Raw genomic sequence first — 23,415 nt, 5'->3', positions numbered from 1 at the left:
ATTGTTTTTCTTTTCTCTCTTCACTCCTACTGGAATATTAGTTGTATAGAAATATAAGAGTAATATTAGCCTATAATTATATGTTTGATCTTATTTTATCTTCCACATCTCTTAACCTTTCTTTTTATCTAATTGTGCTGCATTCAGAAAAATTTCCTTAGATCCATCTTTGAGATTACTTACTCTTTCTTCAGCTCCAATTTTGTTTAACCCATTCTTTGAATTTTTAATTTCAGTGACTGTTTTCATTTCTATTAGTTCTCCTTGATTCTTCATAAAATCTACTTGTTTTTTAATGCCTTGTCCTTTTTTCATTTTTATTTTATAATTTAATGCCCTTAAACATCTTATATTTTAGTTTTATTTGATAATTGTATTATTTGATGTTCTTGATTGATTATTGCAGCTGTTTCTTGAGTTTGCAGAGCAGATTGCCTTCTCCTGTTTTATAGTGTTTTACTGAACTATCTTAAAGGAACTTCCTTTTTTTCTTCCCTCCAGGGAAACACTTTGTGAGGAGTAGGAGTGCTCCTCAATATGATTTCTCTTGCTTCTGGCAGTAGTTTCAAGGGCTTCACCTACTCAGGACCATCTTTTTTTTTGTTGTTGTTAACCTTTCGGATTTGGGTTTCACAGACCCTTCTGGTAGTATAAACTTGAACTCCAGGGTAATATGAGTTAGTTTGTATTGAGTTTGAGTATTGAACACCCAGCATATTGAGTTTTTCATAAGAACCTTTTTAAATTCCAGTATCCAGAGAACATTCATTGAAGGAAGTTCCCTTGTTCATTGGTCAGATTTCTTTTCAGTACACCCTCCCACTGAGGAATGCAGCCATCTAGGCCCAGGCTTTTATCCAGAACACTCACAATTCCTATTCCTCACCTTCTGTGGGCTTAAGATGTCATTTATATCCCCAAATTAAAGCGCAAACCCTTAAATTACTGAGACCGAGAACCTCCCACAGCAGTTCCAACATCACTCACAGGCCTACTAGCTCTGACTTTTAGTCTTTGTGTTTTGGCATCCAAGAATTTTCTCTTCTTCCTTGCAAACTCAGCTATGCATTTAAAACTGTTGTTATATTTTATTCAGCATATTGAAGTACTTGAGGCTATTTAAAGTGTGTGGTTGGGGGTTGGAAATGGTGGTCAGGTTATCTTTGACTGCCATATTGCTAGAACCAGAAGTTCCCATATTACTTATTATTTTTGGTTGTTGGTGGTGGGGGAGGACCCCCTTATTCAAAACCAAATTTTATCTTCTTTGCCATAAGAAAATACAGTTTGCAAAATAGTGTCTTATTTAATTGTTATGCTCCTGTATATAATTATTGATATTAGAATGAAAAATCACCTCAAATAAATTTCTGTGCAGTGAACTTCAGTGTTTCATTTAGCTACTCTTATAAATCACAGGTAGGGATGGCTGTCGGCTTTCATTGAGAATTAATAATAGCCTGGAGGTACTATTAAACATGTTCACCTTTTGTATAGGAGAGCTTGTTACAAGGTCAAAGTGAACTGCTTTTTAATCCTACGTGAGTTTTGTGGTGTTGGCAATATGTAAGAAGAAAATTTTTTGAAAGGATTGTAGAGTTGTAAACATTTTCTAGATGTGACCCATTTATGAGTCTCATCTTTATGTTATATTCTTTATTGGATTACTTAGAATTTTCCTCATATAAACTATTTGCTTTGTTTTTAAACCTTCTTCATGTGGTATCTTTCCATCTTTGTGAGTAATACAAAAAAAATTTTTCCAAGCAGGGAATCCTGATTCTTCTCAGCCCTTCGCATCACACCTAGTCATGGCTGAATGTGGCTATGTTTTACTGTGTATACCAAGTAACCAGTGACTGATGAGAATGGCTGCATTATATGCTAAGAGTTGTAGAACTTAATCATCTGTGTCAGTCTGGACACATTCTTTTAGTATTTGTAGGATATTGTTTCTTCTTTGACAAAGTGAGAACATTGGACTAAAGATTTCCAGGGTTTCCTCCAGTTCTGTAATCTATGAATCATTATAAATAAGTAAGGGAAAATTCTAATGTTTGTCTACTAAATTATAAATAGTTTCATATTATATAATTTGTGTTTGGAAAAAGCCTTGTATGATATTTATGGAGGTAGTCAAATATTCTGAAAATACTCCCTTTAATTTTACCCATTTTCTTTTTTTCCAGTCTGTCAAGTTATTTCAGTGGCTGTTTCTGTTTGAATTGTTTGTTAATTCACTCAGTAAATACTTACTGTACATCTACTTTTTAAAAAAAATAAATTTATGTATTTTATTTTTGGCTGCATTGGGTCTTAGTTGCTGCGTGTGGGATTTCTCTCGTTGTGGTGAGCGGGGGCTACTCTTTGTTGCGGTGCATAGGCTTCTCATTGCAGTGGCTTCTCTTATTGCGGAGCACGGGCTCTAGGTGCGCAGGCTTCAGTAGTTGTGGCTTGCGGGCTCTAGAGCGCAGGCTCAGTAGTTGTGGCGCACGGGCTTAGTTGTTCTGCAGCTTGTGGGATCTTCCTGGGCCAGGGCTTGAACCTGTATCCCCTGCATTGGCAGGTGGATTCTTAACCACTGCGCCACCAGGGAAGTCCCTGTACATCTACTTTTTGTCTGGCATTGTGCTAGTTGTGATTCAGTGTTGAACATGGTACACAGTTATTTCCTTCATGAAACATGCAGTCTAATGGAGGACAGACAAGAGCAATGCACTAAGTTATGTCATGGGGAAATAGACTTTGGTGTTGCCATGTGAGCACAAGAGGGCAAACACTGACCTTAAATTTGGAGGGGTTGGGAAACTTCCTGGAGGAACTGCTCTTTAAGTGAAATGGGAGGTCAAGGGAGAGATGAGATGAGGAAAGAAGGTATGGAGATACTCTGATACTTCTGGGAGCTGAGTGAGGTATATTGTTCCTAGTATTCCTATAACAGAGAAGAGGGACACTAGTTCCAAATTAGAGGCTAGATAAATAGGGCATTCTAAGCCATGTTAAGGAGTTTGACTTCATCCTAATCCTAGAAGTAATGGGAGCAACTTAAGGGTTTTAACGAATAAAATGTCATATTCCTTTTCCATTTTAAAATGATCATGCAGGTTGCAGTATGGAGAATAAGTTGGAGGAGAAAGATCAGTAGTTATTCTGGTGCAGTAGTCCAGCATAATACAGCAGTGATTTGTTGAGGGGGAAGTGGAGAGATGTGAGAGATACCCAGGAGGTAGAACTGGAAGCACTTTATGATTAACTAGATGTGGTTTACGATGGAGGAAGAAGAGTCAAGAATGTCTGCGTTTCCAATTCAGATAACTAAGTGAGTGGTGGTGTTTTTTTTGGGTTTTTTTTTTTTTTTTTTTTACACCAAGGTGTAAGGAACATAGAAGAAGGAGTGGGTTTGGGAGGAAAATGTTGAATTCAGTGTGGGTATCTGTGGAACACCCAAATGTCCAGTAGGCAGTTGATTGTGAAGTCCTAAAGTTTAGGAAAAAGATTAAAAGCTGGAGTCACAGATTTGGACTTCTATAGACTGCAAAGGGTAATTGGAGTAATGGGAGTGGATGAAATTTCTTGAGAAGAATAAGTGGAACAAGAATAACAAGGCTGAGAACAGAACTTCGGTGACAAACAATTAAGGAACAGTAAAGGAAGAGGTGAGAATGTGGTTGGAGAGGTCAAGGAAAGGATAAACTAATAATGTCACGTGCTGGTCCAATGTCAAGGAAGGATGGAGATACTCACTGAATTTAGCAATGAGGAAGTTTATCATAACTTTGTTAATGATAGTTGCAGGGAAATTGTATGGAAGCACTTTACCATTTCTTTGATGAATGAGTGAAGATAAAGTAGTGTAGAAAGCAACATAGATCATTTACATAAAAGGGAAGAGAGATGTCAGCTGAAAACAGTCTGAGGGTAGAGGAGGTTTTCTTGTTGCTGTTGTTGTTTATCTGTTTGTTTCTCAGGTTTGTTTTTTCAACTTTTTTTAAAAAATAAATTTATTTTATTTTATTTTATTTTATTTTTATTTTTGGCTGTGTTGGGTCTTCGTTGCTGCACGCGGACTTTCTCTAGTTGCGGCGAGCGGGGGCTACTCTTCCTTGCGGTGCGTGGGCTTCTCATTGCGGTGGCTTCTCTTGTTGCAGAGCACAGGCTCTAGGTGTACGGGCTTCAGTAGTTGCGGCACGCAGCCTCAGTAGTTGTGGCGCTCAGGCTTAGTTGCTCCGCAGCATGTGGGATCTTCCCGGACCAGGGCTCAAACCCATGTCCCCTGCATTGGCAGGCGGATTCTTAACCACTGCGCCACCAGGGAAGCCCCCTGTTTTTTTAACTTTTATTTTTAAGTGCCAATGGGAAATAGAAGAGGAGAAGATGAAAATAAAGGCAGCAAAAGGGATAAACAGTAGATAAGGTCCTTGAGTTTAGGGTAGAGAATGGGACAGATAGTGGAAGGAACAGAATGTGTGAACTAGAAAGGTAGGAATGTTAGAATCTAAATTATCTGATGTCTTAAGCTTATTATTTCAAAAATGAAGTAATTCTGAATGATGACAAGACCAAGGCATGAGAGTGGGTGGTGGAGTAGAGTAGAGGTGAATGTCTTGTGAGAAGAGATGAAAAACATGATTGGTTAAGGTGTTCATCTTACAGATGAGATGGCTCAAGCTGGTGAGAGGTTGGATGGACTGGTAAGAGAGAGACTAAGCAGGAAGTGACTAGTGAAGTGGAGATGAGAGATTCACGTGGCTTAATAGTGTGAGTGTCAAAGGAACATGTTTTTGTAAAGGGAGTGAGGGTTTACAACAATATTGGGGAGTGAGAAGGCCATCAATCTGTTGTTCTGATGCTGCAGCATGTGAGGTATGAAGAATGAACGGCTTCAGCTTGAGATCAGTATTCTTAGGAGAGCTATGTTTCCATTAAGGCAAAGATATGAAGTGCCCATTCAATGAAGATTTAAGCACATAGGGGAAGTTTGTCTACTGTCTGTGTGGGTCTAGACTGAGACTGGGAGCAGAAACAAGGTAATCTAAGACTTCTGGTTAGTTCCACAATAGTCAGTGTTCAAAAAACAAGTTTTTATCTGACCTTTGCCTAAAAAATAGTGAGACTATATATACAGTATTTAAATGATCCTTGATTTAAAATTTCTCAAAGTTCAAACAAGTTGTGCTATCTCAAGAGATATTTGTTGAAAAATCCAACCTGTTTTACTGAATAGTTTTCTCGTCTTTCAATGTTAAAATTCATTAAAATATTTGCAATAAAGTACAGATTCCTTTTAAATATGCTTTATTGATTTTTAAATATAAGAATTTGTTATCTTGGGTAAATGTTTAAGCCTTTATGGTTAGTAATGTCAGATTTTGTATTTAAAACCACATGTGTTTATATGTTCACTTCTGTTTATTTTTTAGACCTGTTTTTATTTTTGTTACCTTTTTTTTTACTTATTAACTTTCCTGAGAAGCAGCTTTACAGGTGGTAGAGGATGGTAATAATTGTACAGTTACTTCAACAAAGGTAGATTCAATGGTGACAAAGGTAGATTAATCACATCAGTTCTCTTTGGTGTGTCTCTGTAGTGTGCATGAAAGGAGCATTGGATTTTATGAATGTTTTCATTTATTTCCGCTTGGCTTTCAGGGACCATGGCTAAACCTGCCGGATCACTGGCCAGAAGCAGCAGCTTGTGTCGCTCCCGCCGCAGCATCGTTCCGTCCTCGCCGCAGTCTCAGCGAGCTCAGCTTCCTGCACATGCTCACCCGGCACACCCCCGGCATCCCCACCACCCCCAGCACACACAGCACTCCTTGCCTTCCCCTGATCCAGATATCCTCTCAGTGTCAAGTTGCCCTGCTCTTTATCGAAATGAAGAGGAGGAGGAGGCCATTTACTTCTCTGCTGAAAAGCAATGGTATTGGCAATGAATGAAATACAGTATGTGTTGGGCTGGGTGGGTAGAAGTGGTATGTTGTGTTAATTTTCTACTGCTGCGTAACAGGTTACAACAAACTTTAGTGGCTTCTAACAACACCCATTTATTAGCTCTCAGTTCTGTATGCCAAAGTCCAAGCTTGGTGTGGCTAGGTTTTCTGCTCAGGGTCTCACAAATCTAAAATCAAAGTGTTGGCTGGGCTTTATTCTTATCTGGGGCTAGGGGGCCTCATCAAAGCTCACTTGGTTGTGGCAGAATTCAGTTCCTCATGGTTACAGTACCATGGTCCTGGTTTCCGTGCTTGCTCTCAGCTGGGGGCTGCTCTCAGATTCTAGAGGCTGCCTGCTCTTCCTTGCCATGTGTGGCCTCTATCTTCAAAGCCAGCAACAGAGAATTTCCCTTCTTTCAAATCCCTCCTTTGCTTTGAATCTCTGCTTTCCTTTATCTCTGATCTCTATACCCAAATTTAAAAGGCTTACCTGGATAATAATCTCTCTATATATTAAGATCTACTAGTTTGGGCCTTAATTACACCTGCAAAATCCCTTCATAGCAGCACCTATGTTAGTGTTTGATTAAATAACTAACTGGGAGAAGATGTGTGCACACCAGAGCTGGGAATTGGGGGACCATCTTAGAATTCTGACCACCACACACATAGGATATTTTGAGATATAACTGCTTAGAGGCTATTGCACACAATTGACTCAAGTCTCAGAATATAAACTTGTCTAACGAACAGTTTCATATGTAAAATATAAAGGCATGAGCTTAAGTATACTTGAGCACAAGGAAACATTAAATATGACTGACTGAGGTTTAAAAATATTTGTTGCCAATTAATGATTTGTTCTGTTATGTGCTAGTACTTGCTGGTGAGCAAGCAGTATCAGATGCAAAAGATTTAAGAAAATGTCAGGAATTTAAAGGAGGAAATTATATTCATAACACTTTTTTTTTTTTTTTCTATAAAGTAGATATAGCAGCAGTGTATTCTAGTCCAATGAGACCGGTTGCTGTTGGGGATCTCTCTAAACCGTATTCCTCTTTTGGAGCAGTACGGTATTAAGTGACAGAAAAACTGGTATTGGTTTCTGAGTTTGCCACTTAGTAGCCATGTGGCCATGAAGTCTTTACTGTTCTTGTTAGAAAAACAAAACCAGAAGGAATGGGCTGGACACTCGCCATAAGCCCTGGTGGCTCTCTGTCATGTGATTCTTCACACATAATTGTTTCATCTGCTAGTGAAAGTAAATTTTATGATTAGAAAGTGATTATTATAGCATATTCCTAAGGAGATAGTACAAGTTTTGTGTTGTCATTGCAACTGGAGAATCTGAGGCACCTTTGCTTGGTTAGTACTTTATGACCAGCTTTTTTGTCTAACCTTTGCAGTATAACTGTAGTCACCAGTAAGATGGCTTTACTGACAAAACTAATTTTGTGTGGCTTATGGAAATTAGTAGGAAAACTCTAGAGCTCTGCTGTCCAGTAGAATTTTTTGCACTGATGGAAATGTTCAGCCCTCATTTCAAAGAGCACTGTCAGAAATTCACAGCTAGCTCATTAATTTGAGAAGAATTTGGATTCAGACAACTTCCTCCTCTCCATTTTAGTCTTTTAAGTGTTGAACCACCAGAATCCTTACAAAATAATAATAATACAAACATTTACTATTTACCAATCTTTTATGTTCTATGCATTATTGCACGTATACGCTCATTTAAACCTTACCTTGAGTTAAGTCTTGTTATACGTGCATTAAACTTACATAAATTCAACCACACGTCACTGTGGGAAAAAAATAAAAGTAGAAAAATGACATAAATGGTACATACAATTAAATTCAATATTCTGAAGAATATATGCTCTGGGAAAAATGGGAGATTTTAAGGTGTACTAGACCTGTATTCCAAGTCTGACTAGTTATGCAGAAGAAGCAACACTTCAGATTATTATTTGTTTTGGAATTAGGATATTAGAACTAAAAGTAGTATTAGAGATTGATCAAATACTCTTACCTAGACAAGAAAATTGAGATCTGGTTAAATTAATTGATTTGCCCAAGATTGTACAGCTAATTAATGGCAGGACCAGGACAGGAATCTAGGTCTGTATTCTTTTCACACATTATTTAGATTTTAGAAGCTAGTTTTTAAAATATTTTTAACCTAGTTTAGAATTTCACACACAAAGCAGCCAAACCACATAACAGAATAGAAAGTAAATTCATAAAATTTTGACTAGATCAGCTTCTGGCTCTGGAAGCTGAAGGAACAGTGAACAGCTCCAGGGAACAGTGATATATGCTGTTTGATTAATGGACATCTACTCCAAAAAGAAGCCTTGCAGAAAACTCCCTACCAGTGATTGATTTCTGAGTCATTTCTTCCTATCTGAACTGCCCCTTGCCCTCTGTTAGCACTATCCATTATCAATTGTAAGAGCATTTGAAAAATTATACAGTACATGTAACTGTATAAAATGAAAGCATTATTTAAGTCTTTATTTGCCCAGGAGATTTTATACCTTCTGAAAGCTTGTAGTGTAATAAAGACAGTCTTCACATACATGTGTGAGTAAAGTTCATAGAAAAGACTAAATACATTTAGCAGTCTAATATGTAACTGAAGTGTGGTATTAACAAAATACATGTCAAAAATCAATAAACATGCATATCATAACATGAATAATGATAGTAATCATAGGTCATCCAAGGTGAGAGAGCATTCAATTCATTTACTCTATAAATATGAATTTAGTCCTTGCTGTGTGCCGTGTACTTGCTAATAACTTGAGCTGCCAAGACAGGTGAGACAAGGTCCTGGCCTAGTTCCAGCTGGTAGATGATGATCATATGTGTTCCTGCCTTTCTGTCTTCAGCTCTCTTCCTTCTCTCACCTTATTTCTTTTGCCAGTTACTTTTTACCTTGACTCTACTTTTCATTTCGTAATCATTCTGTTCATAGAGTGAACGCTATTCATCTCAGGTATGGTACATTCAAAAATGAATAAATTGTTATCCCTATTCTTCAGAATTTTCCTCCCTCCCTCCCTTCCTTCCCCTCTTTCTTCTCTTCTTATCTTTTCTTCTCTTTTTCCTTCCTCCCTCCCTTCCTTTCTTTTCCCTCCCTCACTCCCTCCCTCCTTCCTTTCCTCCTTCCCTCCCTCTTTCCCTTCCTTCTTCCCTCCCTCCCTCCCTTCCATACTTACTAAATATCCACTATGAGCTTGTCACTATTCCAGAGACTACAAAAGTTAATAAGACTTCCTGCCCTCATTGTCTCCTTTCTTCTGGGGAAACTGACTATAAATAAGTTAATATAAAATATTTTAGGTAGTGATAAGTTCTGGGATGCTAAACAAAGACAGGTAAAAGGAAAGAGAATGCTGCTTTGGATAGGGTAGTTAGGAGAAGCATCTCTGGAGAGAGAGCATTTGAGTCATGTGGAGATGGAGGGGAAAAAAGATGAGGCGGCGGGAACAGCAAGTGCAACAGCCCTGAGGGAGTCGCAAGATTGGCATGTGGCAGGAACAAGGAAGAGGCAGAAGATGGTACACTGTGCAGCTGGAGGGATAGCCATGGACCTGACCATGCAGGGCTTTGCGGCCTTTGGCAAGGACTTTGGAGTTTAGCCTAAGTGTGTGAGGAAGCATTGGAAAGTTTTGAGCAAGAGATTATTGTGCTCTGATTGAGTTTTTAAAAACCACTTTAAGGGCTGTGCAGAGAAGTAACTCAGAGGGAAGAACAAGAATGGAAGCAGGGAGACGAATTAGGAAGCTATTGCTATCATTGAGGTAACTGGTAGGGCAGGAAGAAGGATGGTAGCAGTGGGACAGGAAGAAAAGGGTGGGTTTGAGGTATATTTTGAAGGAATAGCTGATAGCATTTACTGTACGTTGGCTTTGGGGTTGTAAACTTTATTTTTTCCAGTCCTCTGTATTTCTCTTGCCACTGTGGAAAAGAGGGAAAAATCACAAAGGACTAAACTTGTGATAATTTATTGAATGTCTACTTTAAAAAAAATAGCTCAATATCATTACCTTTCACCTGCCATCCACTCCCCACCCCAGTGTATCTCACCTCCCTTCCCTTCTGTTTTTTTTTTTTTTTTTTTTTTTTTTTTTTTTTTTTTGGGTTCGCGGGCCTCTCACTGTTGTGGCCTCTCCCGTTGCAGAGCACAGGCTCCGGACGCGCAGGCTCAGTGGCCATGGCTCACAGGCCTAGCCACTGCGTGGCATGTGGGATCTTCCCAGACCGGGGTACGAACCCGTGTCCCCTGCATTGGCAGGCGGACTCTCAACCACTGCGCCACCAGGGAAGCCCTTCCCTTCTGTTTTAAACTTGGGAGAGCTTATATTTTAGCTTAGTATATTCTTTTCTTCCTTCCTTAGGAAGCTATATTTAATCAATTTAATGACTAAACAGTAAAGGGAGAAGGTGGTGACTAAAATTCATCTTTTCAACTATATGTCAACTATGTGATTTAGAAAGAAAAATTTTCAGTGTTGAAACAAAACACAGAAGTAGCTGAAATGATAAAAACCTGTAAAATTTAAACATTTTCATTTCTCTGACAATTGAAGAAGGTGTAACTTTAAGTTATAATATTTTCTAGATTGGAAGGTATCATTATCATAGTTCATGTTAAAAATTAAACATTTTGATAAGTTATATTATTTAAAGTAGTAATTTTCTAAATTTTGTTGAAATGTGTATAGAATTTTAACATCTCTCCCTTTAATATTTTGATAGCTTAAACAGTGGAAGATGTTTTGGTTAGAATTAGTTAGAATGTCTGCCAGTACCCTTAAGAAACATATTGATTTAAAATTTTACCTTTGCCTCTATCTCATCCAGGGAAGTACCAGACACAGCTTCAGAATGTGACTCCTTAAATTCTTCCATTGGAAGGAAACAGTCTCCTCCTTCAAGCCTTGAGATATACCAAACATTGTCTCCACGAAAAATATCAAGAGATGAGCTCTCTCTAGAGGATTCATCCAGAGGAGATTCGCCCATAGCTGCAGATATCTCCCGGGGTTCTCCTGATTGTGTAGGTCTGACAGAAACTAAGAGCATGATCTTCAGTCCTGCAAGCAAAGTGTACAATGGCATCTTGGAGAAATCCTGTAGCATGAACCAGCTTTCCAGTGGCATCCCGGTACCTAAACCTCGCCACACATCATGTTCCTCAGCTGGCAACGACAGCAAACCAGTTCAGGAAGCCCCAGGTGTTGCCAGGATAAGCAGCATCCCACATGACCTTTGCCATAATGGAGAGAAAAGCAAAAAGCCATCAAAAATTAAAAGCCTTTTTAAGAAGAAATCTAAGTGAACTGGCTGACTTGGTGGAATTCCATTCAAGTGGCATCTTTAAACTTTTATCTCCCATCCTTCACTCCTCTTTTTTTGTTTTAATTTTAGGAATGTAACTCCATTGGGGCTTTCCAGAGTGGATGCCATAGTGGAATGTCCTTAAGAGCAACTGTCTACTGTCTGCTTATTTAAATGACTATATAATCAATTTGTCAAGCCAGTTATTACTGAAAAATCATTAAGAGATGAGACAGTTTACAGTCATTTTTGCCTATTTATTTCTGCTTTGTTATTAGTGATATATATACAACATTTTGTTGAGAGCCACTATGGACTTAACAAGCTTTAATGGACTAGTAAGCCAGCATGGGCTTGCAGAAATTTCTTGTTTACCAGAGCATCTTCTTATCTTTCCACAGAGCTATTTACATCCTGGACTAAAATAACTTAAAAGGAGTAAAACTAATTGCACTACTGTTTCTCAGACTGGAAAAATATCTCTGCAAGTGAAACTGTATAGAGTTTATAAAATGACTATGGATAGGGGACTGTTTTCACTTTTAGATCAAAATGGGTTTTTAAGTAGAACATAGGGTTTCTAATTAACTTGATTTCTGGAAATGAAAACCCACGCTTTTATTATGGGAAGCTTCTTTAAATGCATTTAACATTATAAAGTTTCAAGTCCTGCTGTAAAGACCATGTTGTTTTGTTTTTCCCAGGGCTTTCACTGTGATTTTCTGCATTGCAGGCTGTATGATAAAATATAAATAATTTAAAGAGAGAGGCTCTTGATTCCTTACACAAAGTGGAAGAGTTAAAACTTGATTGAAGGACTTAAAACATTCACAAGCATATACTAAACTAGGGGGATGTGGGGATTCAGGCACTTGTTTACAGACTCAATAACTGCAAAGATTTATGGTTTGTGAAAAACTTGTACTGTGGAAAAGATAATAAATCGAAGACATTATTTTGTGGGACTGTGCTGATTTTTGTTGATAACACTCCACTAAGAACACTATATGTTTTTTGGAGAGCTGTGTAAGCTGTCTTCTTGCTTAACTGCAATATAAGAAATAGTGATGTTTTGGAAGTAAGTTGTCAACAAATTTCTTTCTATTTTATATTGTTTGTCATATTTTTATGTAGTTTGAAATGTTTAAATGTTCTAATATCAAGATTAACAAATATAAATTTATGGTGCATTTAGATTGTATTGTATTTATAAAGTTTGGGGTTTGTTAAACTGATAGCTTATTATAAAGGTAACTTTTACTGTGAAGATTGTCACATGAGTAACAAAGTACATTAACATCTGGGGAGTTTCTGCTTAAACTGCTTCTTTTAAAAATTCAGTCAGAATGATCTAGTTAATGCAATGTGGATGGACATTTAGGTGAACAACTGATGCATATTAGCTAGAATGGTTTTTCAGCTTTGTGGCTGAAATATATAATGTCCAACTCAGTCCTGTTTAGATGAAAATGCTGATTGATAAACAATCATCATTCAAGATTTGCTCCAAAGAAATACTTTACTAAGAATATGAACAGTTTCCCGAAGTTTCCTGTAAATTTTATGTACTTCAGTGCCGTCGTTAAAAACTGTTAAGGTCTTGAATGATATTTATATACGCAGATATTTATATATTTAATAGACAGTGCTTTGAGGGCAAAAATTGTTTGACTGAAATGAACATAGTGTTTTGGACTAATTATAAGGTAAGTTAACCTGAAAGGTCAAGAGTTGAGGAACACAGACCCTAAAGCTGTTTAGGAAGGGGAAAAATTGTGCATGAAGAATTGAAAAGCGCCCTGGAAAGTTTCTTCAGAGTGAAGGGAATACCTAATCTTCTTTCTCCTTCTTACAACCAGGCAGGAGTTCTTCCCTTTGAAAATTGCAAAAGGGATGAGAACCTTTTAGTTTGATGAATAGAGAAGGTAAAAGCCACAGAGCATGAAGTGGGACTGGGAGAAGGAGGATCTCTAGGAGTGCCCAGCAAGGCTTCCACTTGTTCAGGGTAAGAAGGGATCCTGGATCAGAACCACCTAGATGCTAGAACTTGTGCCTGGGAGTGGGAGAGGCTGGCCTGAGTAAAATGTGGGCCATCTTAAGTCAGGGGATGCATTGTTTGTTCTAAATTTCACACGGTTATAAACAAATTCAACCAAGGGATACTTGCTGCCTTATGTTGCTTGTAATATTTACATGCATTAGTATAATGCTCTGTGTTTGTAAATTCAACAGAAAATAATTGAGTTTTGGAAAGCCACAATAATTTCTGTATCACATCGTTTACACACGAAGAGTTGGACGTTAATATAAATTTTTAAAATTACCCATTTCTTACCTTATTTTAACCTTATAAAACTATGGTATTTTCCTGATTTTAAAAGTAATACCTTCCTTATTGTAAACAACGATTCATGATAGAAAAGTATGAAGAAGAGAAACAACAGCAATCAAATTCTACTGCCCACAGTAATCACTTTTAATATTTTGGTATGTTTTCTGCTAGATCATTTTCTATATACTGATATATATTTTACATAATTGAAACCATACTATATAGCTTTATATTATGCTTTTTCACTTAATATAGTATAAGCATTTCTCCATTATTAAAAACTCTTCACGAACAACATTTTAATGTTTCTATGATATACCATTGTATTGATTAACCATAATCTTTTTAATCATTCTTTTATTATTAAACATTAGGCTGTTTACAAATTTCTAATATGAGGAATAATAGCATTTAGCATTTATTGAGCACCCTATATACCAGGCACTGTTCTAAACTTTTTATATATTGTCATTGAACCTTGTAAGGTAGGTGTATTTTTTTCTTTTTTTAAAATCACCATTTTACTGATGAGGAAACTGAGCCCAGAAAATTAATAATTTGCTGAAGATCACATAGCTAATAAGTGGTAGACCGTGCTAACTTTTAAGTCATACTGCATAAATTCTAGTGAACATTCTCATTCCTTAGAATATATATTTTTAGAAAAGCATCAAGATTTTTATGTATATGCACATATGTTTGTATGTATACACAAAAAGTCTCACATATATACCTTGTTTTTAAAGTTCTTTCTCCACGTAGCTATGTTTGTATTCCCCTCAATACCTGAGGGTACAAGTGACTTTCTGCCTCAGACCATCATTTCTGAATTACCATTTGGTTAAAACTTTGCTATTTTAGTAAGTATTTTTTAATTGGTAAATAATGTCTGGTATGGTTGGAAAGTTTCTTTTTTATGCCATGTATTTTTCATTTCTGTGAATTGTCTCTCCATGTCCTTTGCCTGTTAAGTTCTTAAGGTCGTAGTGTTATTTTTCAATCTTTCATACAGTCTTTCAAATGTAGCTATTCTTGTATTCTTCATTTACTAACTAAAACTGATTTTTTATCAAATAGTATTTTTCATGTTTATTTTTAAAAGTAAGCCGAAGAAAACCTACATTTAAATTTTAGTCTTACTCCTCTCCTGTTTTTAGGTCTTCAGTGAGAGAGTAGATTCCCCCTCCCGCCCCCCAATTACAGGTTAGAGACAATCAGAATCTGCTTAATTCATTCAACAAATATTAAATAGCTTACCACGTACCAAGCATCACGATAAGTTCTGGAGGTATAGAGACTAATGTGACAGGTACCTGCCCTAAAGGAACTTGGTATCTAATAGGGCAGACAGGTCATAAACCCTTCAAATAAGTGCAGTAATAGAAATGTAAACCAAATGTTGGAGACAGAGATTATGTAACTCAAAGGTATCTATTAAATCAAGGATAATTTAATGATGCTAATTTCCTGAGGATGTGCAGAGCACTTGGTGTGGCTGAAACATACAGGTCCAAGGGCAAGTTGCACCTAACTAGTAGTCTAGTTCCAGCAGGTGAGCTTGCAGTTACTGAGTTCCAGCAAAACACTTTGTAACAGCTGTGAGGGTGCTCATTCGGGGGTAAATTGTTTACCAGAGAGAAACAGTGTTTGAGCAACCCCACATAAGCCCTGATAGTACTGATAAAAGACTCCCTCCCCACGTCTCCAGCCCTGAAACAGGATGGTCTGTTTCAGGATGAAAGGATGAAAGACACTCTCCTTCAGATTTACTCAGGTAAGCCTGATCTGATCTTGTGGCAACTCTATTTTTAGGTTTTTGAGGAACCTCCATACTGTTCTCTGTAGCAGCTGCACCAATTTACCTTCCCACCAACAGTATACGAGGGTTCCCTTTTCTCCACACCCTCTCCAGCATTTGTTATTTGTAGACTTTTTGATGATGGCCATTCTGGCTGGTGTGATTGTAGTCTTGATTTGCATTTCTCAATTGGTGTCAAGTGGGCTTCAGGCCAATTTTCAGATATTGCCTCAGTCCCGTGATTGGGCTTTTCTGAGGTTTATCTACAGGTCTCTGGAGTGGCCTCAAAGGGTCCTCTCCATGGCGATGTTTGTTGTAGGCCCAGATAGGACATTGTAGGGAGGCCTCAGTCCAGATCTTGATTTCCTATCAGCAAGAAAGGATTGAGGCAGTGCCCAGGATCCCTTCATGAGCTAGAGTTATGACTGCCAGGGTCTCCATTATCCTGATGATCTAGTGTTTACTGCTTATGTTGCAGTGTCTTCATCAGCCTCCAGAAGTGAGAGAGCAAGCGGGAGCTCCAGGTAAGGCTGGCAGTTGGCCTCCACTGGGTGAGAGCGGTTCTGCAGTGTGTGGAGTGGGGGCAATGGGGGGAGTGGGGGTCCTAGTGGCTCAGCCACTCCAAATCCCCAGTCCTTAAAGCAGAGGCAGAGCTGCTGCTTCCCCTTCCCACATCTTGCCTAGTTGGCCCTGGCAGGTTCTAGTTCCCTGTAAGGCAGACCTCTAAGAAGTCTTACCTGGGTCAGACTTGTTCTTCATCTCTTGCTTCAGACTCTGCCACATTTTAGTTTCAAATAGTTGTGTAATATAGCAGCCATCCCAGTATTGTGGTTCTGTTAAGAATACCTTGTGCCTTCCTTAAGTACTGCCTCTTTAATTGCAGCATCTTAGTTCTAAAATATCCGCGTGGGCTGATTTCCCACATGTGAGAATGTTAACTTCTGAGATACTCTCACAGACCTCTGGTCCCTGGGATATGATGGCATCAGATCAGAGGGAGATTGAAGGGCAACACCACTTAGGAACTGGAAAAGGTTTCTAGGAGAAGAATGTGGCTTTTTTCTTTTGTTTTTGAAATTCCGGCTGTTCAAGTTCAGTGCTTCTCCTTTAAAAAGCTTTCTATTAACACTTGAGGTGTGCATCTGCAGTCAAAAAGTACAATGACAAGAAATTAAAAGAAAGGGGGGCTGGATGGTGGTGGGGGTGATGAAGCCTGGGTGTAACAGTGAACCAGAGGTTGCCTTTGATGTGTAATGGAGGGAAAAGGGGAGGGGAGGGAAAAGGCGCATTTGTTGTCACATCACCAAATCTTATCCATTTAATCCCTGAACATCTCAGCTAATGCCTCTACTGCCTTTGGGCCTTGCCTTCTCCATTTCTCATTAACTTTAAAGAGCTAACTGAACCCAGCCTTACCATCTTTCGTCTACTTGTAGGTGAGCTTTCTAAGCCATAGGATGGATTTTCTCTGATTAAAATCTTTCTATGCCTTTCCATTGCCTGTAGGATAAAATATAAACATAAACTAGCAAAAGACGTTGGTGTTCTGGGCCTGCTTACTTCTCTAGCCTCATGGCTTCACATTATGGTCATAACCTAACCAGTTGCACAGAACTTCATACAGGTTTCTGAAGAAGCCAGGCTGCTCCTTTTGCCTGGAATATCTTCTCAAGTCTTGGGCCACAAACTCTAAACCTTTAACTCAGCTCAGGTATCTCCAGGAAGCCTTCCATATAGGCCCCTGATCTGAGTGAGAAACCACTTCTGTGAATGTCCAGAACTTGGTGTTTATTACAGCACTTGTCACATCATATTACAAGGACCTGTTTACTTGTTGGCCCAATAAACTGAACTGCTTAAGAGCAGGGACTCTGCCTTATCTCGCTTTGAGGTCCCGAGGACTGGAACTTCAGGCACTGAATACATTACATGCCTGATGAATGAATAAATGAATAACATGTTATTGCTGCCTTCAAGTTTCAGACTGTTAAGGGCATTCACAAGTTTAATGATTAGAAGACAGTTCAAGACTATTACCCAATACAAATGAGCATTGTATGGCTGTGTTTCTGTTGTCTTATAATATAGATTCCAAGGAAGGAAGAGATCAAGATGGCATGGAGTAACTAGTCCGTTTTCTTTGTGAAACGTATTTTTAGAGCTGGACTCTGAATGGTGAGTGCTGTCTGAATAGGCCTAACAGAAATGGTGTCAGATTGATTGGATTCTTTCCTTTCAGACTCTGTTGAGGTGTTTGCTCTGTGCAGTGGCTTAGCCTATCCACTCTGCTGCTCTACACCCTATCCTGACCTGAGCTTTTAATGACTATTCTACATATCTGATAATTAATGAGATTTCTTGTCTTATTAGATCTTATTCTTTTAATAAGGATATGCTATAATATGCTGAGTGCTGGGCACAGAACCATAACTAAGATAAACATTGTCCTTACCTCACTTGTTGAACAAGTCCGTAAATAATTGTTTAAATCACCATGCCTGTTATTAGTGCTATGAAGAAAAAGGTCACGGGGCGGCTCTGCGAGTGCTTAATGGAGATCTAACTCGAAGGGCAGGAAGGGCCTTGCCGAGGAAGTGACATCTGTGCTTAACCCTGCAGAGTTGGTAGGAAACAGACGAGGAGGAGAGCAGGTTTCTGAGTGGCCCAGGCAGTGGTAACAGCATGTGTAGAAAGAGTCCAGGAGGAAAAGGATCCGGTGGGTTCAGGAAACTGAAAGAAGGCTGGATTGTAGGGAGGGAGTGAGAAAAGGGGGCCCAGTGGTGTAGGGCCTTGCAGGCCATCTCGGTCCTGAGATCAGTGGGAAACAACTGAAAGGGTTAAGTGTGAGGAAAATTATTCTTTTTTTTAATTTATTGAAGTATAGTTGATTTACAATGTGTGTGAATCTCTGCTGTACAGCCAAGTTACTCAGTTACACATATAGATATTCTTTTTTTTTTATATTCTTTTCCATTGTGGTTTTTCCCAGGAGAATGGACATAGTTCCCTGTGCTGTGCAGTAGGACCTCGTTGTTCATCCAGTCTAAATGTAATAGTTTGCATCTACCAACCCCAAACTCCCAGTCCATCCTTCTCCCTCCGCTCCCCAACCCCATGGCAACCACAAGTCTGATCTCTATGTCTGTGAGTCTGTTTCTGTTTTGTAGATGGGAAAATGATTCTTCTTAAATTTATTTTACAGTTCTGTTGCTTCCAGGTGGCTCGAGGGGTAAACACGTTTGTTTATATATCCTTACGTTCCCTCTTAGCACCTGCCACTAAATCAGAGACTCAGTAAATATTTAGCAACTTGTTTTCCAAATGGAGGGAGACAAGTATAAGGGTGAGAATGAGTAGGGTACTTTGGGAGACTAGTAAGGACCCTAGAGAGAACATGGGGAAGTAGGGTGGTCACCTCCTTCGGTTACAGGCTTGTATTAGCTGTGGCTGCTGTGGCAGAATACCGTAGACTGGGGGGCTTCAACTCAGAAGCTTATTTTCTCACAGTTCTGGAAGCTGGAAGTTCAAGATCAAGGTGGCAGCATGGTCAGATTCTAGTGAGAGCCCTCTTCCTGGCTTGCAGACAGCTAGCCGTCTTCTTGCTGTGTCGTCACATGGCAGAGAGACGGAGGGGAAGACGGGGAACGCTCAGGTCCTATCGGATGAGGAACCCACTGTGTGATTTCATTGAACCTTAATTACCTCCTTGTAGGCTCTGTCTCCAAATGCAGTCACATTGGGGGTTAGACCTTCAACATATGAATTTCAAGGGGACACAGTTCAATCCATAACAGGTTTGATAGTGTGAAACCGCTGAAGCAGTGGTTCTCAACCAGCATGTAAATCAGTAGCACTAGGGGAGCTCTCTCAAAATTGATGTTTAGGAGACCTGTCTTGGGTGTTTCTATTTCATTTAATTCTAGGCTAGGGACTCAATCTACATTTTAAAAATATCTGCCGGGGATGATCCTGATTGTATCAGGGAATATTGACTATATCTCTGCATTTTATTCTTAGCCTGTAAACGAAGGGACTTCTCCATGTTTAGGAAGCATTTCATCCTCTCTTCTACTTTCTCTAGATTTTTTTTCCTGATTAGAGAAATTTGAGAGAACCCAACATTTGCTAGGTCTGCACAGGAAAAGCAGCCAGCCTTTCACTCTCTTGTGCTCAGTGTTATTTGTCCTGCCACGATGGACTGGACTGTTAAACAAGCCATAATCTCCATATAGCTGGCTGAGCGGGTGCCAATCACACCTAGCTTTCCCACACATGGATGGCAAGGACTAGATTTGAAGGAGGGGAAAGTGGGAAGCACAATTCTGACCCTGGGGTTTACACAGGATTGCATTCAGCTGCAAGTCACAGAAAACACAGCCAAGCAATGACTCAAAAAATTAGGGCTTTATTTTCTCTCATAGGACTGGATGTCCAGAGGAAGGTGGTCCAGGGTAGGGTAGTGGCTCCTCCCCTCTTTCCACTTTATCTATCCTGAGCTGCCTGATGGCCCAGGATAACTGTGCTGCCTCTGGCATCACATGCCAGACAAGAAGGGCAAAAGCAAAATGGTGTGTGCAGGCTGATGCCACTGCCTTGTAAAGAGCTTTTCCGGAAGCCTCGCCCAGGAACCTCCTTTTCCAGCTCATTAGCCAGGACGATGGCTCACAGCCATCGTCAACTAGAGAAGCTGGGAAATAGAATGGTTTAGCATTTATTTATTTATTTTTGGTATGCTGCTGCTGCCCTCAAACACAATTCTACTGATAAGAAAGAAGGGGGATTTTAAGTAAAGAATTAGGAAGGTCTGCCACAGGTCATCGGGCACTTGCCTGACCTTGAGATAAATTTTAAAGTATTTGAGCTTCTACCATGTGCCAGGAACCATTCTAGATGCTGGGAATGCAATAGTTAAAAAAAAAAAAAAAAAAAAAAAGCAAAAAGCAAAAAGACAAAGTCCCCCTCTCATGGTGTTTACGTTCTAGTGGAGGATACAATAAACAAATGAAATATGTGATATCTTAGATGAACAGAGTGTCCAAGTAGTGAGGGTTGAGGTGTGGGTTGTAATTTTCAGCTGGATCCTTAGGAAGACCAGTGTTACGAAGCTGGTTATGAGTAATGACATGAAGGAAGCGAGGTACGTAAACACCTTGGTATGTAAATACCTTGAAAGGAGCCTCTGAGGCAGAGCAACCAGGAACAAAGCTACAAAGTCCCTGGGTTCTTCTCTGTACTTCCAGTATATGTTTGCTTTATGGATTCTCAATATTTTTTATCTTAATTGCTTCATATGGACAGTGATAGGTACAGTTGTGCTGTGTAGGGCAATTCTAGGGGTACCTAGTGCTTCCTCCCCCTTTGGAAAAAACAAGGTGCCTGAATGTACATCTTGAGAAATTATTAAGTAGCTTTTCCCACTTCTCTCCCCTTCCTGAATCCTGTTCCCTTATTTCCTTATTTTCCTGGAGACTGTGCTGTAGTAATTATGAAAATGGACTTTGGCCTCTTGATAGCTCTGGGTATGAGCCCTGACATTTCCTACCTGCGATACTGGGCAAATAGCTTATCCTCCCAGAGCCTATTAGCTCATCTAAGAAGTTGGGATGCTAATATGCCTTCTTCACTATTACTGTATTGAATGAGATGGTGTGTGTGAAGGGCCCGCCGCAGTGCTGGGTACCCAATGGGTATCTCTACTCTACTCTTCTCCCCTTCCTTGTGGTCTTCGGGCTCTGGATCACACAGAATATCTGGAAGAGGTCAAGCGTTGCCCTATGAAAAAAGAACTTCTTACTCTTTTACCAGTGTGCGAGAGCCTAGTGTCACCTATATATTTTTCAGTGAAGTCATATGTACCAGCCTGTCCCTACACCCTACCCTAATGTCTTCTGAAAGGTTGACCGAGACCCATACTTAACGTGAATATCAACCGCCACGAGGTAGATGAAACCTCATCACCATCTGGAACCATCCACCTGCAGCCTCCATCCCCAACCTCACCCTGTGCCTCTTTGCTGCTGACTCCTTTGCTCTATTGTGCCTCGCCAACCTTGTCATGGGGCCCAGTCTCTGCATACCGTCCACCTCCTCCACATCCATCAGCCACATCTTGGCTTTCTCTCTTGTGTTCTCCTCCCTGAATTCCACAATACATCACTGCAATCGTCTGGAACTTCCTCCAACACATCCCTGATTCTCACCAAAAATCCCACGTTGAGATTAGTACAGCCAACACATTCCCTTTTCACCTCAGCAAGGTTGTTTCAAATTGGCCCCCTTTCTCATTTCTACCAGTGACCATTCAAACCCTTACCATGCCTTCCCATTACCTACCACACCACCAAACCCTCAGTCTCAGCAACAGACAGCTTATGTGGTATGAACATCTTCAACTTCTTGCTTCTTAACTTACAAAGTTATCTATGTATACAACTATACTTCCTTTCTTCACCATCAGAGGAAAAGTTGGTCATTTTTCTAATCAAGAGTCATCCAGCCATTCACATTTTGAATTTTGTGCTCCTTTTCTGGGATTTGACTCATTAATTGTCTCCTCTTGACTGAATCTTTAATAGTCCTCTTTTCATGGCTTCCTTTTTTTACATTGAGAAACAGACTTAAATATTTATTATCTTAAAAACATCCTTAACTCTCTCTAGCTTTCATATTTTACCCAGGCATCTAGGAAGGTAGTCAATGATTATATATCGAAAATTTTAAAAAGTGAGTCTGTGTCAAGAATTTATTAAACTCATTAATGAAGACTCAGCAGAATAGTGAAGCTGGTTCAAAGATAATTTGAGAGACTTAGGTATATAAAGTCATTGAAAGGATGCTGGAATCAGATTGCTAAGTTATATATAAAATAAGCCATAACTTTTGGGTTATAATATTTCCATTTGCATCTCTCCAGAGATAAATTTCATTTTCATTCCTATTGGACAAGAATAATTTACATCTCTGTTTTCTGTGAGTTAACATCTACCCTTACAGAGTTGAAAAATATCCTGAATAGTAAATAGCAAGTCATGCAGAGGCACACACTCCTAGAGAATCAGAATAACTCTGGGCGGGTTGTTAGACTACACCCAACACAACACTGAAACACAGGCAGAAACCCCTTTGTCTTTTTCCAGATTTTGGACACTTTTTCTAAAAGCCATCCTTGTGATCATAATTCCTAAAGATTATTTTTGATCACAAAAGCTAGTTTTATTTTATCTTGTTCTGATCCATTAACACTGGTGCAGCAAAAAGTGTTAGTTAAATATAAATTTCTTTGAAGTATGGTCAGCAAATCCAGCACCATGTGGACTTAAGCAATGACTAAGGCCAAAATATTAACCTCTGTCTGGAGAAATTACATGGAATCTACTAGTGTCTTTTCAATAGGCCAGAAGAGTTTTTGTTGCTTTTATTTGCACTCATGATGTGAAGCTAGAAAACCAAACCTAAGATATTCATTTCTATCAGTTTTTCCTGGAGGACCTGTAAATGTGAATGAATTTCTCTCTCACTGTGAAATTCTCCAAATCTACTAAGGGACCTGGTCTGCCAGGAAATGATCTAAAATTCCAGGATCCAGAAATCCACAAAACAGGTGTTAGACAGGTCTCCTGGGAGGGCTTTGTGAGCCTTTGTTCCGCATATGAAGTACAACTCCTGTTCCTCAATGGGAGGCATATCATACCTGATTAAATGAGATTTATTCTCATTTGATACTTCATGCGTAGCTTTGGTTACACAATTGATTTTTCTAACGATATCCTGCTTAAACAAACAAACAAAACTTATTGATCCCTTGAAAAACTGCCTCTTTTTTTTTAAAATAAATTTATTTATTTATTTTTGGCTGCCTTGGGTCTTCGTTGCTGTGCGTGGGCTCTCTCTAGTTGCAGCAAGCGGTGGATTATCTTGTTGTGGAGCACGGGCTTTAGGCGCACGGGATTCAGTAGTTGTGACTCGCGGGCTCTAGAGCGCAGGCTCAATAGTTGTGGCATACGGGC

General features: G+C 39.3%; 1 protein-coding gene across 2 annotated transcripts in view; it reads left to right on the top strand.

The window, feature by feature from the left end:
- The window catches only part of STIM2 (stromal interaction molecule 2), a 168,243-nt gene extending 155,431 nt beyond the window's left edge, over positions 1-12,812 (top strand). For both annotated transcript variants that reach the window (XM_060012728.1, XM_060012729.1), the window contains exons 11-12: positions 5,650-5,920; positions 10,803-12,812. In XM_060012728.1, coding sequence (XP_059868711.1) covers positions 5,650-5,920; positions 10,803-11,280 — 749 coding nt within the window. In that variant the 3' untranslated portion in view covers positions 11,281-12,812. The remainder of the gene's footprint in view (positions 1-5,649; positions 5,921-10,802) is intronic.
- Positions 12,813-23,415: the final 10,603 nt, after the last annotated feature.

Source organism: Delphinus delphis, chromosome 5, assembly GCF_949987515.2.
Source record: "Delphinus delphis chromosome 5, mDelDel1.2, whole genome shotgun sequence".
NCBI lineage: Eukaryota > Metazoa > Chordata > Mammalia > Artiodactyla > Delphinidae > Delphinus > Delphinus delphis.
Note: the sequence above shows the minus strand (reverse complement) of the source record. Positions and strands in the feature narration are given on the sequence as shown.